General features: G+C 38.8%; 1 protein-coding gene across 1 annotated transcript in view; it reads right to left on the bottom strand.

The window, feature by feature from the left end:
• GAD2 (glutamate decarboxylase 2) overlaps window positions 1–27,261 on the bottom strand; it is a 90,682-nt gene that overhangs the window by 62,778 nt on the left and 643 nt on the right. Inside the window, exons 2-7 of the mRNA XM_072651759.1 lie at window positions 26,804–26,863; window positions 26,432–26,584; window positions 24,988–25,221; window positions 20,138–20,228; window positions 19,447–19,559; window positions 11,322–11,437 (exon numbers count right to left, since the gene is read on the bottom strand). Coding sequence (XP_072507860.1) covers window positions 11,322–11,437; window positions 19,447–19,559; window positions 20,138–20,228; window positions 24,988–25,221; window positions 26,432–26,584; window positions 26,804–26,863 — 767 coding nt within the window. The remainder of the gene's footprint in view (window positions 1–11,321; window positions 11,438–19,446; window positions 19,560–20,137; window positions 20,229–24,987; window positions 25,222–26,431; window positions 26,585–26,803; window positions 26,864–27,261) is intronic.

The raw sequence follows: 27,261 nt of genomic DNA, 5'->3' as shown, positions 1-27,261 counted from the left end.
AGATTTAATAATGTGCTAACTGGCTCCAAAAAGTTGTATTTTTCATGACTCCTACAAAAAAAGGCCAACCCCCAATTTTGCCACTGGGAGAACTGAGTCAATTTCTAGAGACTTCAGTGAAATTGTATGTGCTCAACCAAGAGGAAAATTTGGCCTTAAGCATCGCATATATCATCCCCAGTACTATTAGAGGGGCCAGTCACTTCAGAAGTGACTTCTCAGATGAAGGGACCTTTCACTGGGCTAGAAAATGAGGTTGGGAAAAGGCATGAATTTATTGGCTCCTGCGGAAAGTGGACAAAGTGAAAGCCACTGATGCTAAAGAACAAATTTTTGAATGAGCTTTGGCTTGTGATTCAGAATCTGATTTTTGATTCAAACGGCTGTAATCATCCTTCAATTTGTAGAACCTAGAAAGGCTAACTTAAGTCTAGCTGTAATGCATCTGCCTATCAGCCTTTCACTATTAACTACATACAGATCATTAAGCTGTCCAGAGGAAGAGCTGCTTCCCCAATTTAAATCTTCATGATGTCCCTGACTGGAATTTTAAGTTACAGTTCTAAGAGGTGTCCTCTTTCTTACATTTAAGGTTCAAGGTGGACTGTCATTGCTAAGTCTTGAATTTAACAAGTCAGAAAAAAAACCACATTTCCACCATACTTGGCAGTAGTGAGGAAAGAAAACTGGAATAAAAAGGCAAATACTGTCATTAAAAAGCACTATTTAGTGGGGGAAGAGTGATAAAGAGGACTATTACCCCCAGTTTTAAGCTCTTGGAGACAGGCAAATATTATTAAAATACACAGGATCTCAAGAGAAAAAACAAAACAAAACAAAAAGCAAGCCTTAATTGTTTGAGGTTTTAGGCATCTTTTCCAAAAAGCACCCTTTATATTGAAACACATCTGATATTTTAATTTAATTTATGTTTACTTACATCTGATATCTTAACAGACCGTGTTTTCACCCAGAAAGCAAAGCACCAAAGAAAAAAATTGCCCATAATATGCTAATAATAGGGAAAAGTGCATAGAAAACCCATGTTAAAGGGAGCCAGCTGCACTCCAGTGAACATGAACACCTTGGATAGTTCACCTCAATGCAAAGGCTTGAAAATGTTAAACTGTAAAATGGTCAATTTCTGATAAAGAAGAGATCTAGTGCACCTGCTCAATGGAAGAAAGAATTTTAATCTACTCTCTAATAAGGATAAATGGGGGTCTCTCAAATGAGGGGCAATTACTCAGTATAATTGATCATTGGGCAGAATAATACAAATTGGAGGAAATACACATGGAAAAATAGAAAGCTCAGAGGTGCAGGAAAATACTGGTGTTGAAAATGGACAAAAGAGAAAGCAGAAAAGAAAACAGAAAGAAATATTAAGCATTGGCTCAAATTTTTTCAGGAAGGGAAGGGAAAAAAAAGAGGGACAGAGTTATTGAAAGTCATTTAGAGAAATGGGAGGCCTTTGCTAATGTGCCATGAGTAAAATATACATATTATAGAGGTCTCAGAGGATTAACCAACGAGGAAAAGCCAAACCATAAGGCAACAGAATAACCGTACTCTTTCTTCTCTGTTCTTATTACACCTGGAATTTTGTATTTTGTTGTAGGTGTGACTTTTTGAAAGAGGCATTGATTGATAAGAGCGCCAAGAAGAGGGAAGCCATGTTGGTGAAGAGTCACCAAGAAATGGTTGAAGGAACTAAGACCATTTAACCAAGAGGAGAGAATCTTATGGAGAAATATGCTGGTTGACTTCAATGTTTGAAAGGGTAGCATGTGAAAGAACAAACATGTTTATTCTATGGTGCTCAAGAAGGCATAACTAAGCTCAATAGATAGATATTACAAATAGACCAATCATAGCTTAACAGAAAAAAAAGACCTTTTCAGCAGCTAGAACTGTACAACAATGGAACAGAATGCCTGCCGGATGAGGTCCCAATAAATTTTCTTTGGAACTGGATGAGTCAAAAGTCTTGAGTTAGAACCCTGATTCTGGGTAAATCATTTAATCTCTCTGGGGCCATTTCCTTCACTATAAAATTAATAGGTTGAACTAGACTTTCCTACGCTATATTTATGATCTATTCTTTTTTTCCTATTCTAATCATATCTCTGATTAATGACATGAAACCCAATTTATTTTCAAACAACAGTTATACTATCTAAAAAATGGAAGTTTAATAATGACTAATTTCTATGATTTAAAAGAAGATTCTTCTGGAAACCTAGATACAGAAGAAACTGGATATGGTACTAGGTATAAGTTTAAGTTCCACACAGAGAGGTTGTAATGACTGTGAATATTGTGTACAAATAATAAAGCACATAATTCCATTTTAGCTACTTCAGGAAGATAAGGAAATGAGTGAGCACTTGCCAACCTAGTACAGTTTAGGGCACTGTTACTGAGGAGGGAAGATGGAATAAGATGACCTCTTAGGTCCCATTCAGCCTGATGGCCTGGGAGTGCAGAGCCTGTTTCTCATCCATTTAATGGGGATAATAAATCTTCTCTCCCTTCTGAGGACAGTAGTAGAGTAGGTCAGATTTGTAGAGAGCTCAGAGAGAAGCCATATTGAACCAGATTCTCCTGGTATGTCAGCTTCTCTGCCCAGGTTACAATTTAGGCGCTTTGGAAAGCTATATTAACTGGTTAAAGCCACCAGTTAGATCAGGGACTTTAAACAGGAGGTTCATGAACTTTAATAAAAATATTTTGATAACTGTATTTCAGCATTTGGGTTTCTTTTGTAATCCTATGTATTTTCTTTTATGCATTTAAAAACATGACCTGAGAAAGAGTCTGCAAGCTTTACCAGACTGTCAAAAGGGTCTTTGACACAAAAAAGTTTAAGTCGTGATTCAAACCAAGGCTTTTGGTGATCAACTGCTCAGTCCTAAAAGCTGAATTGTCCATTTTGGGGACTAAGATCTCTTCTCCAGGGCTTTTAGGGTTAACCACTCCTCAATTTCCACATGATCAGTGATTCCAATGTCAACACTCATCTCCTGACTGACTTGTAAGGTCAATTCTCCCCCTCCTTCCCCTGGTGACTTTCAGGTCAAAATTACCTCCAGCTTTTCCTTCTCTCATACCTTCCTGCTCCTTACAGCCTGAAATTTTTTTTAGTACTTTTGGGAAAATGAAAAATAGTTACCCCTGTGGGAAAAGTTAGCAACACCAATTTAGATAAATTATAGTTTCAATTCACTAAACAGTCCTCCTATGGACTAAACAAGTTATTGAGGCATCCTAAACTGCATGATTTGCAACTGGAGTGAATCTTATCCCCTGGAGGGTCTGGCTCATTAAGTTCTAATTATTGTGATTCAAAAAGAATATAGCTGGTCATGTTCCCAAAGAGATCAAAATAATTCCGAGCAGACACAACGCTAAGAAAGAAGGAAGCAAGGCATGACTGTGGAACTATTCTCGGGTTTTCAGGCCCAGAATCAATTAGCAACCTGTTAGGGTTGTGCCCTAAATATCTGTTAGAGCAAAAGACAACTTTGACCTAGGCATCTCATCTCTATATGAGAAGACAATGAAGATTGAAAACTAGAGCAAATGCTTATGAGGGGACTGGCCAACAAGCTCTGACACTTACTACTGACAAATCACATCTGCCACTTGGGCTTCAGTTTCCTCATTTGTAAAATAAAGGGATTGGTGTAGATATCCTTCTGTACAGCATTAAGTCTCTGATTCATGTGTCCTTGCTAAATCCTGCATTTAAAGTTATACTCCTTTGAAATTCCTGTTAAATTTAAATTTTTACATGGGTGAGGTAACAATAAGCCATGGCAGTCATTTACATCTTATTGGGAAGCAATTTCAGAGAAATTTCTTGAGAAAAGTCTTGAATAGTAGAGAAAGGATGGAGGAGAGTAAGGGAAGGGAACATTCAAGTGTTGGGCACTTGGGGGTGGAAAAGGGAAAAAATACTCATGGGAGAGGGTGCCTAAGAATAGGCAGCTCTACTCCCAATTCTGCCACTAACTATGTGACTTTGACCAAGTTCTTCCCCTTCTCCATGCCTCAGTTTCTCACTTAACATACTGAGGGATAAGAGAGTCTACAGGGTCCTTTCCAGTTCTGAAGTTTTACAGCTAAATAAACTTCAATGAATTTACATATTTCAGAGCCCAATGGAACTGCCATTCTTCTCTGGCTTCAGAGATTATACATTTGTGAACACTTGGTTTCAGGATGAAGACTCTTTTAGAGCATCATCTCCTGAGAATAATTTTTCTAGGACAAAAGAGGCCTGAAGAAAGAAATAGCCACCGTCTTCCTTCACCCCTTGCCCCTCCAACCCGCTTTGAAAGCTCTTACGACAAATGATAAAGACCAATTCCTGTAGAGTCTCCCAGAGGGTATCACTGACTCACTGCCAGTACTCAGTTTCAAGGAGAAGTGGATACAAGTTAGAATTGCCTTGTAAAGAGTTGAAAGCCAGTTAGCTATGGTAATTTGCCTCAAAAGGTCTTGGATGTTCTGATTACAAAGAACATTTTTCCCTTCTGGATATGATTATGCTGCTTCATAGAGGTTATTTTTGGAAGGGCTTGTGTTACACAGGGGAAATAATGAGCGCAATGGAAAGGAGCTTGAAGCTGGGGATCTCACAGAGCTTAGAATTCTAGTTCTAGTGGATGAGAAGAGTGGTCACTAGCAATTGTGGTGCCCAGGGCAAGAAGTATGAAATTGTGCTCACTATAAGCAATACTGAATTCATGCTCAAAATAGCAATGGTGGTAGGGAGACCCTGACACTGGTTCCATTTTTGGGGAGGGATACTACGTCCTAAAAAAGGGGAACAGAGATCTGATGTTAGCATGGGAGGAGATTTCAAAATCCCCCAGGCTCCTTGTAGAGAGGAACAGGATGGAGCAGAGAGCCTACATGGTATGCATGTTTGTACCCTCTAAATTTCAGTGTCTTGCATTCCTTTCTAGTTACATGACTCTGTGAACAGAACTGTAGATTTGATCTCTTAATGAAGGTGTCTGGGAGTTTAGGAGATGGTTTGAAAAGCCTTTTTTGTAAGGTTATATTAAACTGTACTTTTAAAGGCTTTTTCTTTCTCAAGCTACTTCTTTGGAAGGAAAGGACCACGGAACACAACTAAAATGTTAAATGCCAACAACAACTGATATTTATACAACACTTTACAGCTACATAGTACTTTCACATTTAATATCTTTTTCAACTTCCAAATCCATTCTGAGGGTTTAGGTATTACAATGATCACAATCCCTATTTCACAGAATAGGCAAACTGAGCCTCAGAGAGGCTAAATGAAATTGTCCAAGGAAACATAGATGTTAATTGGAAGAACTGTATCTTGAACCAAGGTGGCCAGACTCCAATGCAATGCCCTTGCTACTACACCATCCTGCCTTTTTTACCCTGACTTGTACAACCTCTACCTCTTTTCAAACCACAGTTGTAGCAGTTTCAATTAACCTTCTTCATTACACCTTCATTAGGTGACCAAATCTACAAAGAGTCCATTCTGGATATAAAGAGACAAAATTCCAGGTTTTTTGCTACCTCTTAGTACTTTAAAATCAGCAAAGGTTTCAATAGCCATACAACCCAAACCTCTTATTTTACAAATGGGGAAACTGATCCTCAGAGAGATGATGTTCCAGGTCACATTGGAAGAGTCAGGATTGAAACCCATATCCCAGTCTAGGACCCTAGTACAAATAATGCCTCTATGAGAAGAAAAGGAAAAGGTAGGAGCAGGTGAAGTTTGAAGAAAAATAGAATGAAAGATATTCTTTCCTGGGAAAATTCTTGTACTTGCTAATGTTGGGCATTTCTGCTTCCCTATCCAGACAGGCAGGGATAGGAAAATCCCATGACCCTTGCTAAACTTAGAATAGCTGGGAGGCTTTTTGGGCAGCAAGTCAAGAAAGTCAGTCTGAGGAAATTTCTCCAATCAGACTGGCAGGGGAAACAGATTTTTCTCTGGAGGACCTAAGTGGAGTTCCTGAGCCCTTTGAAGATCAGTCTCCAGTGGAATTCTGATCTCCAAATGTGACTACACCAACACAGAAGAAAGTGAACAAATTATTTGCAACAAAGTATGATAATAGAATATATAAGGATATGGTTTTGTTCAAAAATGTAATTAAATGTCATTTCTACCGGTGGGCTTCTGTAAATGTCACCTTACAAACTCAGTTTTTGAAATAGAAGAGAGAAAAGTGTTGTGACTTGCATCTCTCTCTCTCTCTCTGTATATGTGTGTGTATATATATATATGTATATATATACATATATATACCCATATATATATACATATATACCCATATATATATATATATACATGTAGGTCATATATATATATACATATATATATATACCCGTATATATATATATATATATATACATGTAGGTATATATATATACATATATATGTATGTAATCTATTTATACCTATTCTGAGTTATTCAAGGAAAAGTAGAGAAATATTCACTGGAGCTAAGCAATCAACACAGAGATTAGTATTCATCAGTTAGCATGGAAATAGAAAAAATACTCATCTGTCATTCAGAAGACCAGGGTTCTGGTCATAGATTCTGCTGGAATTGAGTTCAGATATTATCTAGTCCATATAAGAAAACTGAGGATCAGAGAGGTTCAGTTAGTTGGTGAAAACATTTATTAAACACCTACCATCTTCCAGGTTCAGAAGTAAAGCACTGGGGATACCAAGAAACACAAAATCTCTGTCCCTGACCTTAATTTAATACTAATGCCTAAAATGGTGTTGAGTAAATGGAAGGCAACCTCAAAGAGAAGACCCCAGTATTTGAGGAGGCCAAGAAAGGCCTCCTTCAGAAGGTAAGATCTGAACTGAGCCTTGAACGAAGTCTGAAAAATTGTGGATGTAAAGAAGGCGAACACTCCAGGCACAGGGAACAGCTGAGGGAAAGCATGGCAGAGGGAGAGTCCTGTCAAACAAATGGTAGGGAGGCTGGATTGGAGAGCATGTGGAGGGAAGTAGGGCACAAGAAGGTTGAAAAGGTTGGAAAAGTTTAGGTTATGAAATACTCAAAATGCTAAACAGAGGAAGTCATCTTGACCCCTGAAAGTAAGAGGGAGCCACTGGAGTTTGTTGAATAATTGGATGACATGGTCAGATTTACAAAAAATCACTTTGGCAACTGAGTGAAGGATGGATTGTAGTGGGAGAGTTTTGAGGTAGGGAGATGGATGGGAAGTCTATAGCAATAGTCCAGGTAAGATTGAACGGGGGGAAATACATACATACATACGTGTGTAAAATTTTTGTATACATACATACATATGTTTTATTACCACATCATGGTGAGACTGAGAAAAAAGGGATAAATGTGTATGTGTGTATAGTATGTGCATACATATGGATTTCCATACACACATATTAGCACATCATAAATGGATTATATGTGATGTGTATATGTGTATATATGATGTTGCAAAGGTAGAAATAATCAGATTTGTCAATAGATTGGATAAGTAGAGTGAGAAGTTAAGGACAACACTGAGGTAATGAGAGGATATCGGTGTTCTTGACAGGAATAAGGGAGTTTGGAATAGAGGAAAATTGGAGGAAAAGACAATGAGTTCTGTTTTGGACACATTGGGTTTGAGATGCACCAAATACAGTGGGTGAGTTGAGATTGGAGCTCAGGAGAGAACTTAAGGATGGGTACATGTGAATTAGCTGCTTAGAAATGATAAATACCCTAGGAGTGGATGCACTCACAAAGCAAGTTAGTACAGAGGGAGAAGATAAGAGTGTTGATGACAGAAACTTGGGATATACCCCAGGTGAATGGGCATGACGTGGATGAACCAGCAAGGGAAGTTGAGAAGGAATGGTTTGGACAGATTGGAGGAGAACCAAAAGAGAATGGTGACTATCTCAAGGTCATTAGAAGCAGTAAGTAAATGATCAATATTCTAACTTAGGTCCCCTGACTCCAGATTGGGATCCAGGGCTCTTTCCACTGGACTGTCCTGCCTCCCTTGCCTCTGTCAGTAGCTGCATGACCTTGGGTATATTACTTTACCTTTATGAATTTCATTATCCTTCCTTGTAAAAAACTGCATAGCCTAGATGATCTATAAGCTCCCTTAGAGATCTGATATGCTATGATTCTATATTTGCCTCTGGTCATTGTGCTCCCCCTATAGCTTTTTAGGATTTACTATTAAATTGGCAGTTTTTCCCACTGCCCTGGCTTCCTGCCACTCTCCCTAGCTCTGAAAGAGCTGCAAAGACACATAAATCTGCTGCTGCCACCAGTGGCATATCCCTTGTTCATCCCCAATATGACAAAACTTTTTGAAACCACCTCAGATTAAAGAAATTGAAGTAGCAACTCAATCATTGTCTTCAAGCATATGACAATTTATACATGGATGATAGTAGCAAATTATTCTTAAAGTCTACTCTAGAGTGATCAATGGGAAATGGATCAAGTATATAATAATATGGGCTTAAGCGAGATAGCAAGAACTTTTTGGCCCTGAGCATTTTAAAGTGGGAGGATGAATTGCAAACAGAAATTGTGGTATGTACCGCAACTTGTGGATCTTAAAGAGTGGAATAGATACTTTTCTTCTTGGAATGACTTAAAGAAGTCTTTCCAGAGACAGAGGGTAAATTAAATGAATTCTGAAAGCCTCTTCTACCTTAGTCAGTCCATGCCAAAAATGTGGTTTTGTTCTGGTGGCTGGTAATATGCCTAGTGGACTTCATATACCTTCATAGAGAGTCATAACTAAGGTGGGGAAGTTGGAACTTTTCTCAGTTGCTGACATGGAAGTTGTGCTTCCTTCTTGCAGTGGTTCAGAAAATGTTATCTTCATGCCTTGTGGGCCTCTTCTGATCATGTCCTTATGGGAATTTAGGAAGAAAGCAGGTCCTAGGAGAAGTTAAGTGAGTGGATGAGACTACTGGAGGAGAAGGAGGGGATATGTCACACCTTCCACTCTCACTTGTACTCTCCTATTTTTGCTTAAGTGTTTGCCTTTACCTTGGACAGAGATCAACAGTGACATCTTTTTCAGATGATATATGCTGTCCAGTTGCTGAATATCAATGGCAAGGAACCTCACCAATGGATCTTTGAACTTAGCTGGTCTTTACTGAAATTTAAATCATCTCTCAGATATAATATAAAGAATTCATCAAGATTATAAAACTATCAGAACCAACTAGCACTTTTAAGGAAGTTCATATAGTAATTTCCCCTGCCCAATGACATATGTCTAAGTTGATGACAAATGGAGGAAGAAGAGTAAATAGGAAATTGCAAAAAAACAAACAACCCAACAACTATCTTCTCCTCTAAAATGAGACGAACAGATCCTACCTGTTAGACACCAAGAAAAGAAAGTAGGGCACACAGTACTCATGCTCTGATGAGTTTGGGTTGGGGATTGAGCCAAGAAGATTAAGATCTTAGTTGGGATTTAGTCTTGGAGAGAATGAAAACCAACATGGTAGGGCAAAGGCAAATGAATGGGGCCCTTAATAGACAGCATGGGTATACACGGGGATATGCCATAACCCTGGTATACCTCCCCAGAGGTAGGCTAATAGCAACAAAAAGAGCCAGCTCTTAGCTGGTCTGAGTTCAGTGTTCTTCTGTAATAAAACTCTGGGTTTGTAAAGGTATAGAGAGACTTATTCTGAATGCTCTGAGAGGGAAGAAAATGAGACCAGAAAGTCATTACTGCAACTTTGGACACCAATTCCCAATCCAGCAAGAGCACAGTGGTACAGAAAATCGGGGGCAGGGTGGCTCAATAATTGTATGTAACCTGCTTAGCTGAACCCCTTTGAAGAGAGATAAAGTAAAAAAGTAAAGTAAAAGTAAAAGTAAAAAAAAAGTAAAAAGTAAAAGTAAAAAACAAACAAACCAACCCAAAATGATAGACTCAATTATAATGAATTCAGCCATTACTTTCCCTTTAACTCCAGGGCTACTAGCCATAGTTCTAAATTATAAATATGAGTTTTCCAATTTGCACTTATTCTTAATTTTAGGTGTTTGTGATTGCTTTCCCCCTTTCTTTTCTTTGTTTCTCAGTTGAAAATGAAATAAAATATTTAAAACAGGAAAAAAGAAAAGAAAAATGAAGTGTTGGGTTTTAAAACTTCCCCTTGCAAATTTGCTCTTCTTTCAGCTTTCTGAGACCTCCTTTGGCTATTAACTACACATCTCTCTTATCCCCTTCCTTGTCATCTTGCTTTCCACTGTCACCAGTGAAATCCTTGAGCATCTGATGAAATAGTCCCTTGAGATCCTTTGACAATTCATATCAGTTTGCGAAGGAATGTCACAGTGAATGGCAACCTAGGTTGGTATATTATCTGATGCTAACTGTTGATGATATCTCAAGTTGATTTTGTTTATTCAGATGATCAGAATGGGCTCCAAAGCAGCGGATTTGTGGTTTGGGTCTCATTTGATCCTTCACTGATAAGTGAAAGAAAGCTCAACACCCACAGGTTCAAAGTGTCATGGTAATCTTTAAAGAAATAAATAATCAAATGGAACAGTTTTTCTCAAAGTCTAAATTATACCCTTCTCCCGCTTCTTTGAAACTTGGGCACTTTGGTTGAGAATTTTACTCTTTTAAGGCCACTAGGGGACCAATTAATAGACTTTCAGTATGGTGTCTGGTTGGGTTTTGGAAAACTGACAAAAGATCAGCATCCTATTGCCTAACCAGCAGTTAGGAGTGAAGCTAATCCTGGGCCAGATTCAATGCTGAGTTTGGAGTTTCCTTGGCTCCATTGGAACATGACTTAAAGGAGGCTGGGAAAGGGACCAGTGGGTCCAGACCTAGCCATAGACAAAAGGATGCTGACTTGTCATTTGATGTTAGAATTTCCGGTCAAGTCAGTTGAAGAGTGAGTTGTAAGTAACATGTGCTTGATTATATTTTCATTTGAATAGACAGAACACTTAGATATCATGTGGGCATAGCTTCAATAGTAGCCTAGTGGTCTGACAGAGTCAATAATTCTTCAATTTACTGAGAAAGAGAAGAAGTAATAAGGGCACAGATGTTAGGGAAATCCACTTTTGTATTTCATAAAACCTGTATTTCAGAAACAGAAAAGCAAGTCTCTCCCTCCCAGTAAATAAATCCCTCCCCTCCCCACCTCTCTCCCAAGCGGGTGACAGGAATGGAATATGGAGATAGAGATAGAGAGCAATTCTAAGTATCTTTTTTTCATAGTGACATTCACAAAATGTACCATTGATAAAAACAGAAACACGTACATGCTCAGATGTGAAGGCAACCAGTCTGGGAATAGCTGCCATTCCTTTTTCTTTGACTTCTGGAAACATCTTGAAACGTGCAATCAACATAGCATACATGTTAGATATGGCACCACCTGGAGTGCACAGTAACATACTGTTACTTTTTCTATTCATTAGGAACATCATTTATGTACAAGTCACATCCTTTCTTTCTATCTATTAACCCAGAGATCCTCCTCTGCACTCAAGACAGTAACGGGTGCTGATACACAAGGTTGATTTTGTGACCCAAGTTAAACCTTTCCCTCCTTAACCTCGGTCTACAGAGAAGCTGCTTTGCATGTGCTGATTTTACATTGGAGAAAGTCAGGAGACTCTCCAATGTGTGCATGAATAAATGGAAAGTTGCTAGGGACTAAAGTCATAAATAATAATATTATACTTTAGATAGGAAATACAAAATGAGCCTGGGGCTCAAGCAGCAGAGAATGTGCCCTCAGGTTTGCTACCAGAGAGAGGAGGGGGCTCCAAGGACCAGAGAAGAGCTCATCTAGGGTGCAGCCACTGAGGGAAATGAAGCACTATCTGGTAGTTTCCTATTTTAGCTAACCATTCTTTCTTACTAAGTACTAAGCTCAGTCCTTTTAATGATGCTTAAAGATTTGTAAGTATTATCAGTGTCCTCTAAGTTTCTTTGCCCTAGGATGTAGTGTTAGTCACCCTGCCTTAGTTATACTTCTGCTATGGGAGTGCCTAGGAGCAGATTAATCTGCATCTGCCCTTCCCAAATTGAAAATAGGGGCATTCTGCCCCAGACCAGGTTTCCGAATATATGTGGCCTGAATGTTAAGCCAGTTAGCCATTTCAAATCTTGCTTTAGGTCATATATCTCGGTGAAAATTTCATTTTTATACTGACTAAATATTTTTTTCATTCATTTTTGCTATACTCCAAGGGAATGTTACATATCTGCAGCTGGAATGATAACAAATTAACTTTGGTTAACTGTGTGAATGATTTATAAGCAATTTAGAATTCAGGATATACATGAAAACTCATCATTTCCTTTTATTCATGTCCAAACTCCGTCCTGGCCTCTTAGAAAGATCAATAAAATATAATCATCATAACAAACAAAATTATCTTTATTTATGGAACACTTAAGTCTATATTGAGCTGTTAATGCTTAGGATTGTAAGTCAATGTTTTTTAAATCTCTCATCTTGTCCACAATGGGTGGGCCCTTGAGCCATGGTTCCTTATCTGAAAATAAGAGAGTTTGATTAGATGGTCCCTACAAGCTTTAAAGCCTTTTTCCAGTGAATGCAGCTAATGTACACCATGCTTGTGAAAAGAAGGAACCATTTCTTCATCAGTCCCGAGGAATCATATTTTAGTTATTTTTGGTTACCTAGGTGATATGACCTTAAATTACTGGGACTCAGTTTCCCCTCTTAAAATTAGAGGATTTTAGACTACATGATCTCTAAGTTTCTTCTAGCTCAGTTATTAATGAGTCTATAAAATAGCCACATTTTTTAATGAATGCAGATGGATGCAAATATTGACACAAAAAGTATGAGATTCTAAGTTAAAGAAAGCAGTAAACATGTTCGAGATGGTGCTGTCCTGCCTAGTTAAAGGTCACACTACCAACCCAGCAGCAGCAGGACATGCACTTTAAGAGTTTCTCCCTTTCTGTGGTCGTGCAAAGCTGCTCAGTGAAGCCAGGGCTCATGACCTTCATTAGCACCGTGCTCCAAGCCAAAGTATATGATTACCTAGAACGAGTCTCCCTGAGACTTGGGGACTCATCATCAGCCAGATCAAGAACAGTGACTTGGGGGCCTCAGAAAACCCAAGTCGCTGTGATTGGATCAGATGGGATCTCGGAAAGGTCTGTCATGCTTGCAGTACGAGGTGAAAGCTCACTAACTGTTCAGATTTCCTTCTTCTCTGTCCCTTGGAGGGGGCATTCTTGTGTTTATGTTACATGCAATTAGGACAGCAATTTCTCATGAAGCTTTTAGTCTCCCAATGGGGCATTTTGCAGCTCAGGGACACCACCTGATAGGAATCTGGGCAACATTGATAGGAAAATGAACAGATTAGTGACACTTAGGAAAAGACATGATTGCTGTAGCACTAGTGACAAGGGGGGTCCACCAGCTACACTAGAAAAAATAATGGGTCTGGACCTGGGTTGAATCCAGAGGACCTGAATTCAAACCTGACCTTTGACACTCCTTGTGGGACCTGAGGCAGGACAATTAACACTCCTAGACTTAAACTTCCTTATCTATGAATTCAGGGGGTTGGTTCCTTCCACCTCTAGGTATGTGACTCTTACTAGTAGTCAGGCACTCTCTAGATTACGCATTGTGATTATCCATCATGCCCCAAGAGAGGCATGTGTATCCTGTGTGGGACTTTCAGAAGATCATTGAGGCCAAGCAGAGGAAGAATGGAAGGAAGGAAGAAAAGTAGGAAAAACAACTATTTATTGTAAGTACTGTGCTAAGGGCCTTACAAATATGATCTCATTTGATCTTCCCTCAACAACTCTGGGAGGTAGTATTATTATTATTCCCATTTTAGTTGAGGAAATCTCTATTCAGTTGAGTAAACCAAGGTTTAATGTCTTGCCCAGGGTCAGATAGCTAATAAGGTCTGAGGTCACATTTGAGCTCAGATATTCCTGACTGTAGGTCCAGTATTCTGTCGACTATGCCGCATAGCTGCCTCTAGAACAGAGGAAGGACAAATGGACAAGGGAGCCACCATACTTTGAGGAATTCCTGAAGTTTTGCTGCATATAGGAAGTCTCATGAGTGGACTAAACTCCATCTTTGTTGTTGGGTTTTGTTAATTAGACAAGTATTGGAACATCCATTCCCTGTATCCCTCAATCTGACGACTATGATATCCCCTGTTTTTCCTGACATAAATCTAGTGTTATCCAGCCAAGAATCCCAAAGCAATTTCCCAATAAGTGCATATTTCCTAGGGAGAGGCAGTACGGTATAATGAATACATAGCTAGCCTCAAAAGTTCATCTCTTTTTGACACAAACTTGTGTGATGTTCATCAAGTTGCACTATAAGTTTCAGGGAAGGTGTCAGCTTGCATTAAGAGAGGGAGTTCTCTGTAACAGAGTAATTCCAAGTCCAGTCCCACTCCCTAGCTTAGGTTTTATGAATAGGAAAACTCAAGGGCTCAAGGTCAGTACCTAATATGATCTTCTTGATGCAGTGTCTTAAGGTGTACAGTGTTCCTTATAACAACCTGGTTATATCGGCAGTGTGAGTGTCACTATTTCCATTTAAAGGAGGAGACTGTAGCATTGAAAGCTTAAGTGGGGTGTTGTTAAAACTTATTAAGTTTTAGAACATATCTGAGATAGGAGTTCAAAAAGGGGACCAGCAGTTTTCATGTCACTTAATCTCCTTGGGTCTCAGTTTCCCAAGGGATTTGGACTAGATGTCTTTAGAATTCCTTTCTAGCTCTAGACCTCTGATATTAAGATACTGCTGCCCACCTGGACACTGAGGCAGATTTCTTGGAAGTCACTTCAGTCTCTGCCTCAATGAATTTACCTGACCAGCCTGGACAATCTGGATTTCCACAATGTCTTTCCAGACATGTAGAGACTTCAGATTCCCTGCCTTCCTGGTACTAGATGCCTATTGACCCTAAGAAGGGTCAGTGAAGGAAGAATTTGTATTTAGCTCCCTTAAAAAAGATGGATCCTGAGTGATACTTTGCCCATGTCTAACCTATGCTTGTTCTTCTTGAATACCTTTTCTCTGTGAGGTTTTAGCCTTCTTCACTTTCAGTCACTCCACTAAATTTGATATTCTTATGGGCTGAGAAATTGGAGAGCTTGAAACCTGGGTTCTAACTCCCTACTTTTCCACTTAATGTGCATTTTGCTGTGTTGACCTTGAGCAAGTTACTCCTCTAATTTTCCCATCTGTAAAATGGAGTTATACAAGCTGATGTCTAAAGTCCCTTCAGACTCTAATGACCTGTGCATTCCTGGTGTTTTCCCTAGGAAGCAAGAAGATTTCTGTCTGGTTCTGCAGTTGCTGGCCACAGCAGTCCACATAACAAGGAAAGGAACTCCTTTTTCTGACTTGACTCTTCTCCTGCTGCTGTCATGGCCTCAAGTCAGCAGAAACCTGTAAATTCTTTTTGCTATCATATATTACTCTAGAAACTAAACTCTTATTTCTTTCTCAAGCTGAATGCTTAAGACCAGCTGCCTGCTTTTATGTTAGTGGACAATTCACCTTTCAAGAAGAAGGAGAAAATCCTGTTTGTTTATGTTCATTGGTATCTTCAGATCAGGTTCATGTAGGATAAATTGAGGTTTTTTTCCTGCTCAGAAAAATATTTGAGTAACATAGGTATGGGCACTGGTTTCATTAAACTGGGGTGGGGGAGGGAGGTTATTAACCTGCTGATTTTCTGGGTCATAGACCGTAGGATCATAAATTTAGAACTAGACAGGGACCTTATAGACCATCTGGTCTAACTCATCGCCTTTATATAGGAGAAAACTGAGGCACAGTTAAGTGACATGCCCATGATCACACAGGTAGTAAATGGGAGATGGAATTAAAACCCAGGGTCTCTGATTTCAAATACAGTGTTCTTTCCACCACATTCGGCTGACCCTCATGTATTTTTTCTGTTCTGCCTTGTTAGAGACCCACTCTAACTACACAAAACTCCTGGTAATGCCTTTCCATATACATATCTATATACATATCTACATACCTCTATATATGCATACAGATACAAGTGTGTGTGTGTATATATATATGTATGTATATATATATATATGTATTCTCTCTCTCTCTCTACCTATCTACCTACCTACCTACCTACTACCTACCCACTGTCTATCTATCTATCTATCTATCTATCTATCTATCTATCTATCTATCTATCTATCTACCTATCTACCTACCTACCTACCTACCTACCCACTGTCTATCTATCTATCTATCTATCTATCTATCTATCTATCTATCTATCTATCTATCTATCTACCTATCTACCTACCTACCTACCTACCTACCTACCTATCCAATCATCTATCTCAGGGTAGTATTGTGGGCCTTCTGGGCCATTATATTGACCTCTAGACTTATATATAACATATATATACAACGTATATATTTGTGTGTGTATGTATGTATATATATATATATATGCATATGGAGAGAGAGAGACAGACAGACAGACAGAGACAGAGACAGAGAGACAGAAAATATAGGCAGCTAAGTGGCATAGAATTTTGGATTTGGGTCAGGAAGATCTAAGTTCCAATCTTGCCCCAGATCCTTCCTAGCTATGTGATCAAAGGCAAGTCAACTTAACCTCTCTCATAGCCTCAGTTTCTTCGTCTGTTACAATGGCAATAATAACAGTCCCGATGTTACATGGCTATGGTGAAGATCAAACGGGATCACATGGAAAGTGCTTTGCAAACTTTAAATTGCTATATAAGTGATAGATATTATTATATCATACGTATTTGTCTATAAGCATATATTTATACATATGGATGCAAATAGGTATTGAATGATTTAAGTCCTCTAATGTCCTTTACAATTAAAAATCTATGATCCCAGGATTCCATGTGAGGGCATTACTATGTGCCCTTTCCCTGAGGGGAAGGGAAGAGGCAATTGTTCTACCTGCATCACTTGGCACACTTGGGCACCCTGGGCCCATGCTCCATCTTTAGTCTTGGCCCAGTATCAGTTCATTTGGAAAGAATCAACAAGGGCATCATCTTTCTTAGTCTGATGGTCAGCTCTATCCACTTCACTTTTGAATGTTTGTGTAGTCACACAGTCCTAGAAGGACATGTGAACAGACAGAGAACTAGGTACCAGTGTGGACAGAGTATTGAGCTTGGAGTCAGGAAGACTTGACTTGTTCAAACTCTGCCTGTATAATGCTTTGTCCTCAGTTTTCTCATTGGTAAAGTGAGGATGCTACTACCTACCTGAGAAGGTTGTTAAGATCAAATGAGTGTTTTGGATACTTTAAAGCACAATATAAATCCTGGTTATTATAAGGGGAACTTCTGAGCCAGGAGGTGAGGCCTGACAGGTTTCTAGGCTGTGGCAAAAGCCTAATGATGGGCCCAGAGTAGCCTCTTCTTTCCAGTTTTCCATCATAATCTTGAGGAGCGGATGGAGGCCTTGAGGCTCCCATCCTACAACAGAGAATATGATTTTAGTCACTTAGTGACCTATGAGGATTCTCTAGATTTTCTTAAGAAAGGGCACATCATCCTAGGGGTGCATACACTCCAAGATTATATACAGCTCTCACAAGACAGGTCAGGAAGATGCCTCAAATGCCAACCTACCAGGTAGATTTTTCCCACAGAAAAAGGGCAAAAAGTAGATTGTCCCAGAGGTTATCTGACTCCTTTTGGGGTGATGAATGGATGGGAAGAAGTATTTGTACTTGCCAAATTTATAAAAGGGGCGAGAGGAAAGCAGTATTTGGAACTGATTTCAAATTCTTCATACAAAATATTTTGGTAGATAAGAGACCTGTGTGCTGAGAAGACCCCCAAATAATAAAAATTCTTCTCCCAGGGGTATACATACTAACTTTCCTGGAAAATTTGGGCCAATTTAGAATCTGTTAATTTAATAATTGTCCTTTACATGTAGCTAGTCATGCCTTTCCTCAGGCCTTTCTCACTTGGGGTAACTGTAATTTTCAAAAATCTTATCTTTTTAATTTAAATCTTAGTTTTTTTTTTAAAAAAACAGATCTGAAAGTCCATATTATCCTGGCTAATTTCAATCTTGGACTTGGTTATGCAAGTACATTTTCTTTCCTTCTTTTCACTCTCTGTCTTCTATTTCTTGTCTTTGTATATTTAATCTTTGTGGTGCTAAAGGAGAGGTCAATGCTTGTCCTTTGACAGGTGCTATTGTCTATTTCTGACCAAATGACAGACTTCATGTCTTCATGGCTTCTTCAGCAGGCCTCGTTTCAATGAGCACAGACAGTGAGCTCTGAGCCTTGAGCATCTCTGCTGATCAGCCTGCCACTGATTAGGTGATAATCAGGACACCATCTTTCTTTTCCATGGGTCAGTGAATCCCTATTCCTATTTGGATCTGCTTTTTTTTTTTAAACACATTTCCTCTCTTCCAATAAACCGAGTTCATGGGCAGTCCTAATAATCAAGCACATAGCTTTCCTTTTAGGATTGTTTTCTTGTCTGGGAGAGAAGACCTCACTGAAAGTAATTTTGTATAATGGAGTTTCAAAATACAATGGATGATGATTTATAAAAAAAAAAAGGTGGAAAGACTGAGTAGTGAAAGAAGAGGAACCAGAAATCTCTTAAAGGAATCATCATCGCTTGTTATTTCCAGAAGATTATCTGTCAAGGCACCATTTTCCCTCACTGACTTTAACTAGGAACAATTTAGGGGCTAGATATCTCTGTCTTAAGGGGGGATTTAGGAATATATGTGCTTCAGATCTTTTTCTCTTTTTGCCTCTATGTGCCTCTCATTGCCTTTGTCTCTTTGTGTTTCTGTGTCTTTCTGTCTCTGCTTTTGTCTCTTCTGTCCCTGCCTTCTCTGTCTCTGTCTAGCTCTCTCTTTGCCTTCTTTCCCTTCCTTCTAAAATCCCTGAAATACTCGATCATATAAAAACGTAAAATGCTATTCATTTATTCTATATTTTCCTTTTCATGGAACTTTTCACTTTAAAATTGGAGACCTACAAAGAATCTCTCCTTTATTTAGAACACTCTATTTCTTGGTTTCATATGACCTATAAAGAAAGTGCGATCCCACTAGAACTTCAGGGCAAATGTCACTTCTAATCATGCTTTTCATGTGCATCTATTGCTGTTCCCAGAACAGGACTGTTACATTGAAGGAGGAGTCAAAAGTGGTGGACAGTTAAGTCTCTACTAACCACATCTATGCATTTCTTGAGCATTTATCCAATAACAAATCTAGAGATGCACCAAATATTATTAGTGGGAGGCCTCTTATTAGCAAGGTTTCACTATCTTAACTTTTCTAGATTAATTTCAAAGCATAACATATCATAAAGTGAAAAAAAAGTATAAAGTAACATGTACCAGGTGAAAAGATCCCATCACCGCTGCCCCCCGGCCAGCCGATAATTTCTCTCATTTTCCTTAATGTGACATATTCCAAAAGTACAAACACTGGAGCAATTTCGTAGGTGAACCTGAAATGCAGTAATGTTCACTTTTTATTTATATCACCAAAGCAATAATTTAGCAGTTACAATATCTATAGAATTGTTCCCTGCCATAAGTATCACATTCATATCACATTAAGATTATAACACAGTCAGCACAGAAGATTATGCCTATCAATAGGTCTCATTATTTTTGCTTGATCCCTGAAGTTAAAAATAAAAATTAATGGCAAAATGCAAAAATGTGGTGGATCATAGAGAAGATTAAAAAAGGAATTTTACAAAGTAACATGATTCAAAGGAGAGCATCTGTTCCCATTCTTTTTCATATTATACATATTTATATATGCAAACTACAAAAATATTTTGCCTTTTGCATTTTCGCACAGCTGTCTTTAGAATTTTGTGATGAATATTACTGAATTTTTTTCTGTAATCTTACAAAAACCCACAAACCACTCCTGAAACTCACACCAATGTTGTAGATGCTAGTGAATTTTTTCTTTACAATATTAAAATTTTTTTCCCAAAGAAGCTGGAGTGTGGACTACGGCATCTCACTGAAAGTTAACCTGGATTATAAAAAGTCAAACTTAGCTACTTACATATTAGTATTTGCTGTTGATGTTAGCCAGTCTGCAGCTAATCCAACCATATCCAATCCAGTAGAAAGCTGATTGAAATATCTAGGATGACCTATGCAAAAATCAGATTACTTTGATTATGGTCTCATCTAGTAGAAATAAATAATTCTGAAGCACAAAATTTACCAAGGAGACTGGCCAATCTTTTGGGCAATAGGAAAGTATTTCCTATATTCTATAAGAGTATTTGCTTTCAGGTTTGGTTTTCTTTGCTTTAAAATATCCATTCCTTAATCCCAAAGCATGGGTTGGGAATCTGAATGCTACTTTGTTTCCTTGTTATTCATTCATTGTAGCTGAAAATCTAATGTATGGCTCCAATCCAAAGATGGACAACCTCCCATTTAAATGGCTTATGAAGCTATTAAAATCTTTTGGGGGACAGGGGAGATTTGTGATGCTTCAAGAGCAGACACTGAGAAGCCTGCCAAACACTGATAATAACATCAATGATGAATGGCTAATGATGATAAAAGACCAGACAAAAATGCGAAAATGGGAAACTTTGCTGACTGCTTTGCCCAAGATTCAAAAGCTGTTGATTGTCTAAAAAATGGGATAGAAGGGTCTAATATTTGTCATTCCTTTCCTGTCAGAATAGATGATTGAAAATAGAAGAGCTCTCTCATAATTGTGATTTTAGATAAACTTGATTAAATTCAACATCATTTTCAAGTCAGAAAGATGCTTGGGAATATATTTATTTGATGGTCTGATTAATCCATTAACAAGGCTGATCTAATTGACTTCTGGATTTTTCTAAAAACCCTCTCAGGGGTTTGACTTCAAATATCCCTGGGGATATTATTTTTTTAAAAATGGGATTTCCAGGGTCATGTTACAATTCATTTATAGACTGTGCCCCACAGATGCTTGTTTCAGGTGCTCTGATTTTGTTAGCAGCCAAAATTTTGAAAGATGAACAACTGAAGGCATACAATCTGATAAAAAGACATTTCCCACTTTCTGAACATCTGTCTTAAACTAGGAATAGTGATTTCTCACAATCCCCATATGGAAAAGGCAAGATAAAGGATGGTTATGGGGAAAACAAGGGCAGAAATCAGCATGCTACTTATCTTCTGGGCTATAGTGGTCTCTTATCAGACCTAGGCACATTGCTAGAAAATTATGCATTAAAGGAAGATATAATACTCTGAATGAGCTTTGAAAATTAAAGGGTCTCAGGATTTGTGTTTCTTTCAGTTATATCTCGGTATCATATTAACTCTATGTGGCCTTGTTCAGAGCCTTTGTCTAATATTACTCCCTTCCAGGCCCTCCAATGCCAACCTTCTCAGCTTTACCCTTTCATATTGGGTGAGAGAACCTCCTTTCCTGCTCCGGGCTACTGTCTGGAACAGCCTTCCCTCCCATTTTTCTCGCCTCATTGACTCTGTATTCCATTTCAGCTCTCTGCTGAACACATAGCTTGCTTCTGTCTCCTAGTGCCATGTCATTTCCCTTCCCCATAGCTTTCTTTAAAGCTATTAAGCTTAGCATTCCTATGCATCAGTCTACCTATATGTCTACAGAGTCACCTCTGGATTTCTTTGGGGTACTATTATCGTACCCTATTTAACCTTTTGCCATATTTGAAACTAATGGGGAACATGAGACATTTCATAGTGGCAGAGCAGGCCATCTTAATGGCTACCTTAAACAAACTAGAAAAATCAGTTTGTTACTTGTATTGTTTGGCAACAAAAATATCTTTGCTTTTCCATATTTACATGCCTTTCTCTTCCTTGATAATCTCTCAGTCAGTGTTAACTGATCCGCAGCTTTGGAGAGGCCAGAGTTTCTCTTGGAAGGTCAAGCGAACCATTCCAACTAATTACATTTTAACTCTTTTGATGATTCCTTATAGGCTCCAAATATAGCCTCTAGGATCCCAGCAAAGAATTCTACCTTCTTCCCACCTTTCACCTCCCATCAAGGACTATTGGTGGGACCTGTCTCTGAACTTGCCCAGCTGTTTCCACAACCCCTTCCAACCAGCTGCTGCCACTGGTGCTATTTCATGCTCTCCTTCTGCTGAGAAGGACTGATGAGCATCTCCCTGGGAAACTAATGTTAATGCCTGCATTTGGCAGCTAGTGGGGAACACAGAGCAGGGTGGGGAACAGGGAGGTGACCAGCAGCTTTCACCTCTCCACAGTTTAGCAAATGATCCCAGACACCTTCTTAGGCTCTGTTAACCTGAAAGATAAGGAATGAATGTGTCCAATCTGTAAAGCTAAACATAGGTAGGATGCAAGATCTCATTGTCAAACAGTTCTTTGTGTAAATGAGCCTGCTGCTTATCACCTTCATGGATATTTTTAAATGTCAAAGAAACGAAGAAGTTTGAATCCAACAATCCTCACTGTGATTATTTTTAAATCTGCCTTTCTTGTGCAAAGAAATAGAAATTTCAACATGAAACATGAAATTAATTTTTTAAAAGCTGTTTCCACCTCCCTTTTAGCCTGAAGTGCATTATGCTGCAAGTGAGTATCAGGTTAAGATCGCCCAGGATAAAGGAAAGTTAACTTGTTAAGCTTCCAATCCACAAAAGGGCCGTGAGAAACTCAGCGGGGGTTAGTAGCATGACAAACACTTTGACAGTGACTAAATAATCATACTAATCAAATAAGTCAAAGGACAGTACCAAAAAAATCTATCTGTTAAAGAAGCAATTGGAATTTGATTCTAATAAGCCACACCTTTTCTTAAAGCCAGAAGATGCAATGCTTCCACAAACTTATTGAGATCTTCTCGGGACATTGACACCACTGGGCGAGAGAGTTAGCCTGATCAATCCAATTTTTTATTTGAATAAAAGGCATTAAAGCTGTCCTTGATTAGCAGTTAGTCCCTCATGCATTATGGGGAAAGATAAGTATTGAATTGGCTGGTTTCTTTCTGACGTTAAATGGAATATTGATGACCAGAAACTATTAATTTCTTTCACTTGCAGTTTCCACTCATTGACTCTTAAAATTGAATTTCAAAAGTCAGTGGACTTTTGCAAAATTGAAATCTAAGGATTTCTCATAAATTGTTTTTGATTCTGTAGCAATAAAAATAATAAGCAGTGATTTACCACTTTGGAAGCATTTAACAGGTACCACCTTTAAGGACAATGTGTCAACAGGAAATGAAAAAATAGCTATGCTTCTTTGTTCATGCCATGTTTAAAGTGTAATAAACCATATTTTCATTGCCTAGTATAGTGTCATGGCCCTATCTCAGTAATCTGTGAGTGTTAATTAATGATATACTAGATTCCAGTTCTAGATCTGTCCTATGATATAATAATATTTTATATGGATCACAAAGGGCAGAATTCAGTTACACCTCAGGCAATGAGTTTGTTGAGACTTATCTACTAAGTTTACTTTTTTCCCTTTATGTAAAAGCCTTCACAGCTCTAAAACTATAGATATGTAAATATTGAAGATGCTCTTTTTAGTTCAAGGCATTTAGAAGCCCTCATTTACCATCCCTTCCCTCCCCCCCCCCCCAAACCCCAAAAGACAGAATAGCTTTTCATCGTCTGTGACTAGTTTGTATAGTAGGACCTAAGTAAATGGTTATGGATGATGAAAGTGGAGGTGGTCAAGGACAAAATTGTCAATGCCAAATCACATTTCAATGCAAAGGCTAATCTACATTTTCACTTTCTGATGAAAATAGTTTTGAAATTGCATGTACATTTAAATGCAAAAAGTATGTTTATTTCCTTTTTGTTTCTTTTAAAAAATGTAGCACCGTGCTTTTGGTTATTAAGTATTTGCTTACTTTTTTTATTATAATTCTCATTTTTTAAATTTAGCCTCAAGGGGTCCATGTGTCTTGGTGATTAACAGTTGAATGTATGAGATTTGAGGATAATCATGACCTAGACAGAAATAAATGGTTGACTTTACAGAAATAAAAATGAAATCTTGAAAGCATCTGCATTAATGTAATGTTTCTGGCTATAAAATGTATGTGAATAACATTGGAGAGGAAGAAATCAATGTTTATATCACTGTGTGAAGAAAAATTCATTTTTCTACAAAATAGGAAATCAGATTTCCCCTTTTGCTTCATTTACCCAGTGGCATTCAAGAATATTCTCCCTCATTCAACACCATTGAACTGTTAAGCTTTTTTGTGGGCATTTAAAAACAATAATTTAAACAATACTGAGAATCTGGAATGCAAATTTTAAATCTACAGTCACTTGATTAAGTGCCAAAAAACATTACCTCACTAATACAGCGAGCAAATAGATTAGTGACAGTGTGAGTGAACATTCTTACTAAGGAAATTGGTAGTGGGGGATAGCTAGTATTTGTCATTTCAGTTCCAAAGATGCTTTTTCATCATTTATTTATATATTTTCTGTTTCTCCATTTAAGTTCATTCTGTTGGCATCTTTCAAAAAATGATTCTTTTGAAAGGGGCAGTTAATTTGCCTAGCAAAGTATGTCCAGTGTAAAAGGTAGCAATTTGCATGAATCAAAAATAACTAAGAATTTTTTAGAAATAGAGAAAAAACTACTTCCTATGCAGATATTACTCCAGGCAAACTTACATGGAAATATCATAGTAATGAAGGCATGAATGGCCCAGGTGAAAAAAACCTCCCAACAACCCAGTCTTCTAAAACAGACTCTTTCTTTTTTACTGACATCAGTAACAAGTGACAGTGATGCTGTAAGTTTTTAGAAATATCAATAGCAGTAAAATTGTTAAAAATTTAATTTTTAGAGAAATTGATTCTTATGGTATGAAAACACAGAAACACTAGACATTAATATTGTCTGCCCCAACAGTACCTGTTTTGATTGCATATTTTAGAGTTGTTCTGCAATTGGACAAAATTTCCTCCAAGGTCTGTGGCTGATCAGCCAATTCCCAATTATGTTCTTGAAGAAGCTCGTTTGGGTAATGGAAATCAATCACCTTGGTTGATCTATCAAAACTCTTCACCACATACTGAAGCAAAATGTCCATTACATCTTGGAGAAAAGACAAAGTGGCCACTTCGCCGTTACATGCTGGCAACAAATCTGGGGAGACAAATTCATGCTAAGAAATTTAAGATGTCATATACATACATATAAAAATCGTGTATATACTCCTGTTCAGAAAATATTATGGCTTCATCTCTTCGGCAATCCAGAGACAACCTTATTGTGTTTGTATAAAAAGCAGATTTTCCTCTCTATTCCTATATTTATACACTCGGAGGAACCCTTGGAAATACTAAACATTTTCCTTTTGCATTTTCAGGAAGAAGCTTATAATAATAAGAAATCCAATAAGCAAACTCTCGAATTCGTTCTTACAGATCATTGTGTTGGCTTATTTAGGAAGCCTTTGCCCTAGCGGGGCGTGGGACAACGGTTAATTTTATCCTATTGCTACATTTTTGAGTTAAGGGCTCTCTCTTGTGTATGGGGAGTTGTCTGACATAAATGTAAAATTTGCACGGTTGAATATGCAATGGGAAAATGGTACTGTATTTGGGAAAGTCCTTGGATTCCACAGGCCAACCAGATTGTGGTGTGTGTGTGTGTGTGTGTGTGTTATCGCTGTAGTCGTCATTCAAATAAAATTGTTCTTCGGCGGATAATTGTTCTCTCAGTCCTAAGATCTAAGATAAGCTCATCATATTAACACAGACATTGACTGAAGTTTCCCTGGTTAAAAACACCGAGTCTTCTTGCTCTAATGATGCCTGGACACTCTTTTTACGGGTGGCGGGGGGTGATATCACTGTATCTTTTGATTGTCAAGGTACCGAAAAGCCAGAGCCAGGATTTCAAGATGCGATGCATAAGGTAGCACCACGACCTTGACCTTCCAACGGGATCTAGAGAAGTTTGCCTTTGCCTACGTTCTCTGTTGGTTTCGGAGAGAGGGTGGGGGGAGGGGGAGGGGAGAGAGGGAGGCCATTCTAGAACTGGTCCGTGTGGGGAGACAGGCAGACCTGATGCAAAAGGTGCGAATCGGCGGCAGAGGAAGCCGGTGATTTAGTACGTTCAGAGGAGGATTGCCTTCTCTGGACACCTCCAACTGTCTGGGTCTTGCCACTCTTCTCCACCGCTTCGCGCATCCCCCCAACCCCCTTGCCTTGGGGCTCGGGCCCACCCTATGACTTTGAGGGAGAGCAGGAAGTGTGGGGGAGTCGGTGGGAGGGGGCGCCTCTTGCGCGCTTTTGGAGACTGCGACAGTAAAGCTCTTAGCCCCGACGTGGGGAAGCCACTTTGCTTTTACCTGTTGAGTGTAAACATGCGTAATTGAGATCCGTTTTGGGGCAGCTACAGGGCTTCTGATTGCAAGTACAAATGGTCTTTTTATCCGTTGATCCCTGAGTCTCCTTCTCGCTGCCAGTTTCCATCGGCTTTTCCGCGTCTCCATACAGCAAGGCTGAAGCATACATAAGATGGAGCTTCAGTCTGAGGCCTGGAGCCCACCCGCTCCGCAGTCCCAGGCCTTTGGCTATCATCGGCCAAAGGGATTTGAGGATCTGGCCAGTTTTAGGTTTAAAAAAAAAATGAACTGACTACTTAAGTTAACATTCCTCCCTTCCAGCCCCTTTTCCCTACCACCGAATTCTGCCACTGAGTTCTCAGGCTTCACACTTACCACAGAGCTTGTTTCCAATGCCTCCAGTGAACTTCTGGGCAACCTGGCACCAGGCTCTTGCTGGAGGAGGGATGTAGGGGTAGGGAAGAGAAACAGAGGTTTTCATTGACCGAAGTCAAGAAAGTGGTACTGGGTTACAGAAAGGTGACTAATCCTTTACAGAGATTTCGAGCCTTAGGGCTATCCCCATTTAACAGACTTCTACCTAAGACGGAGTCAACGAGACCTTTCCCCACTTTGTCTTAAAGATTCATTTCTCAGTTCAAATAATGGGGCAAAGAATTACCTGCTTTCACTTCAACACTGTCTCGGAAAGATGTTCTCCTTTGCTAACTCTCCTCTCTCCCAAAGGATCTCTATTATTCTTTGTTTCATTCATTCACCCATCCTCCCTTTCCCCTTCCCCCCTGCAGAATCTCTTAATAAATCACATTTTCTATAGCGATTTCAGGTTTTCA

Source organism: Notamacropus eugenii, chromosome 3 (assembly GCF_028372415.1).
Source record: "Notamacropus eugenii isolate mMacEug1 chromosome 3, mMacEug1.pri_v2, whole genome shotgun sequence".
Taxonomy (NCBI): Eukaryota; Metazoa; Chordata; class Mammalia; order Diprotodontia; family Macropodidae; genus Notamacropus; species Notamacropus eugenii.
Note: the sequence above shows the minus strand (reverse complement) of the source record. Positions and strands in the feature narration are given on the sequence as shown.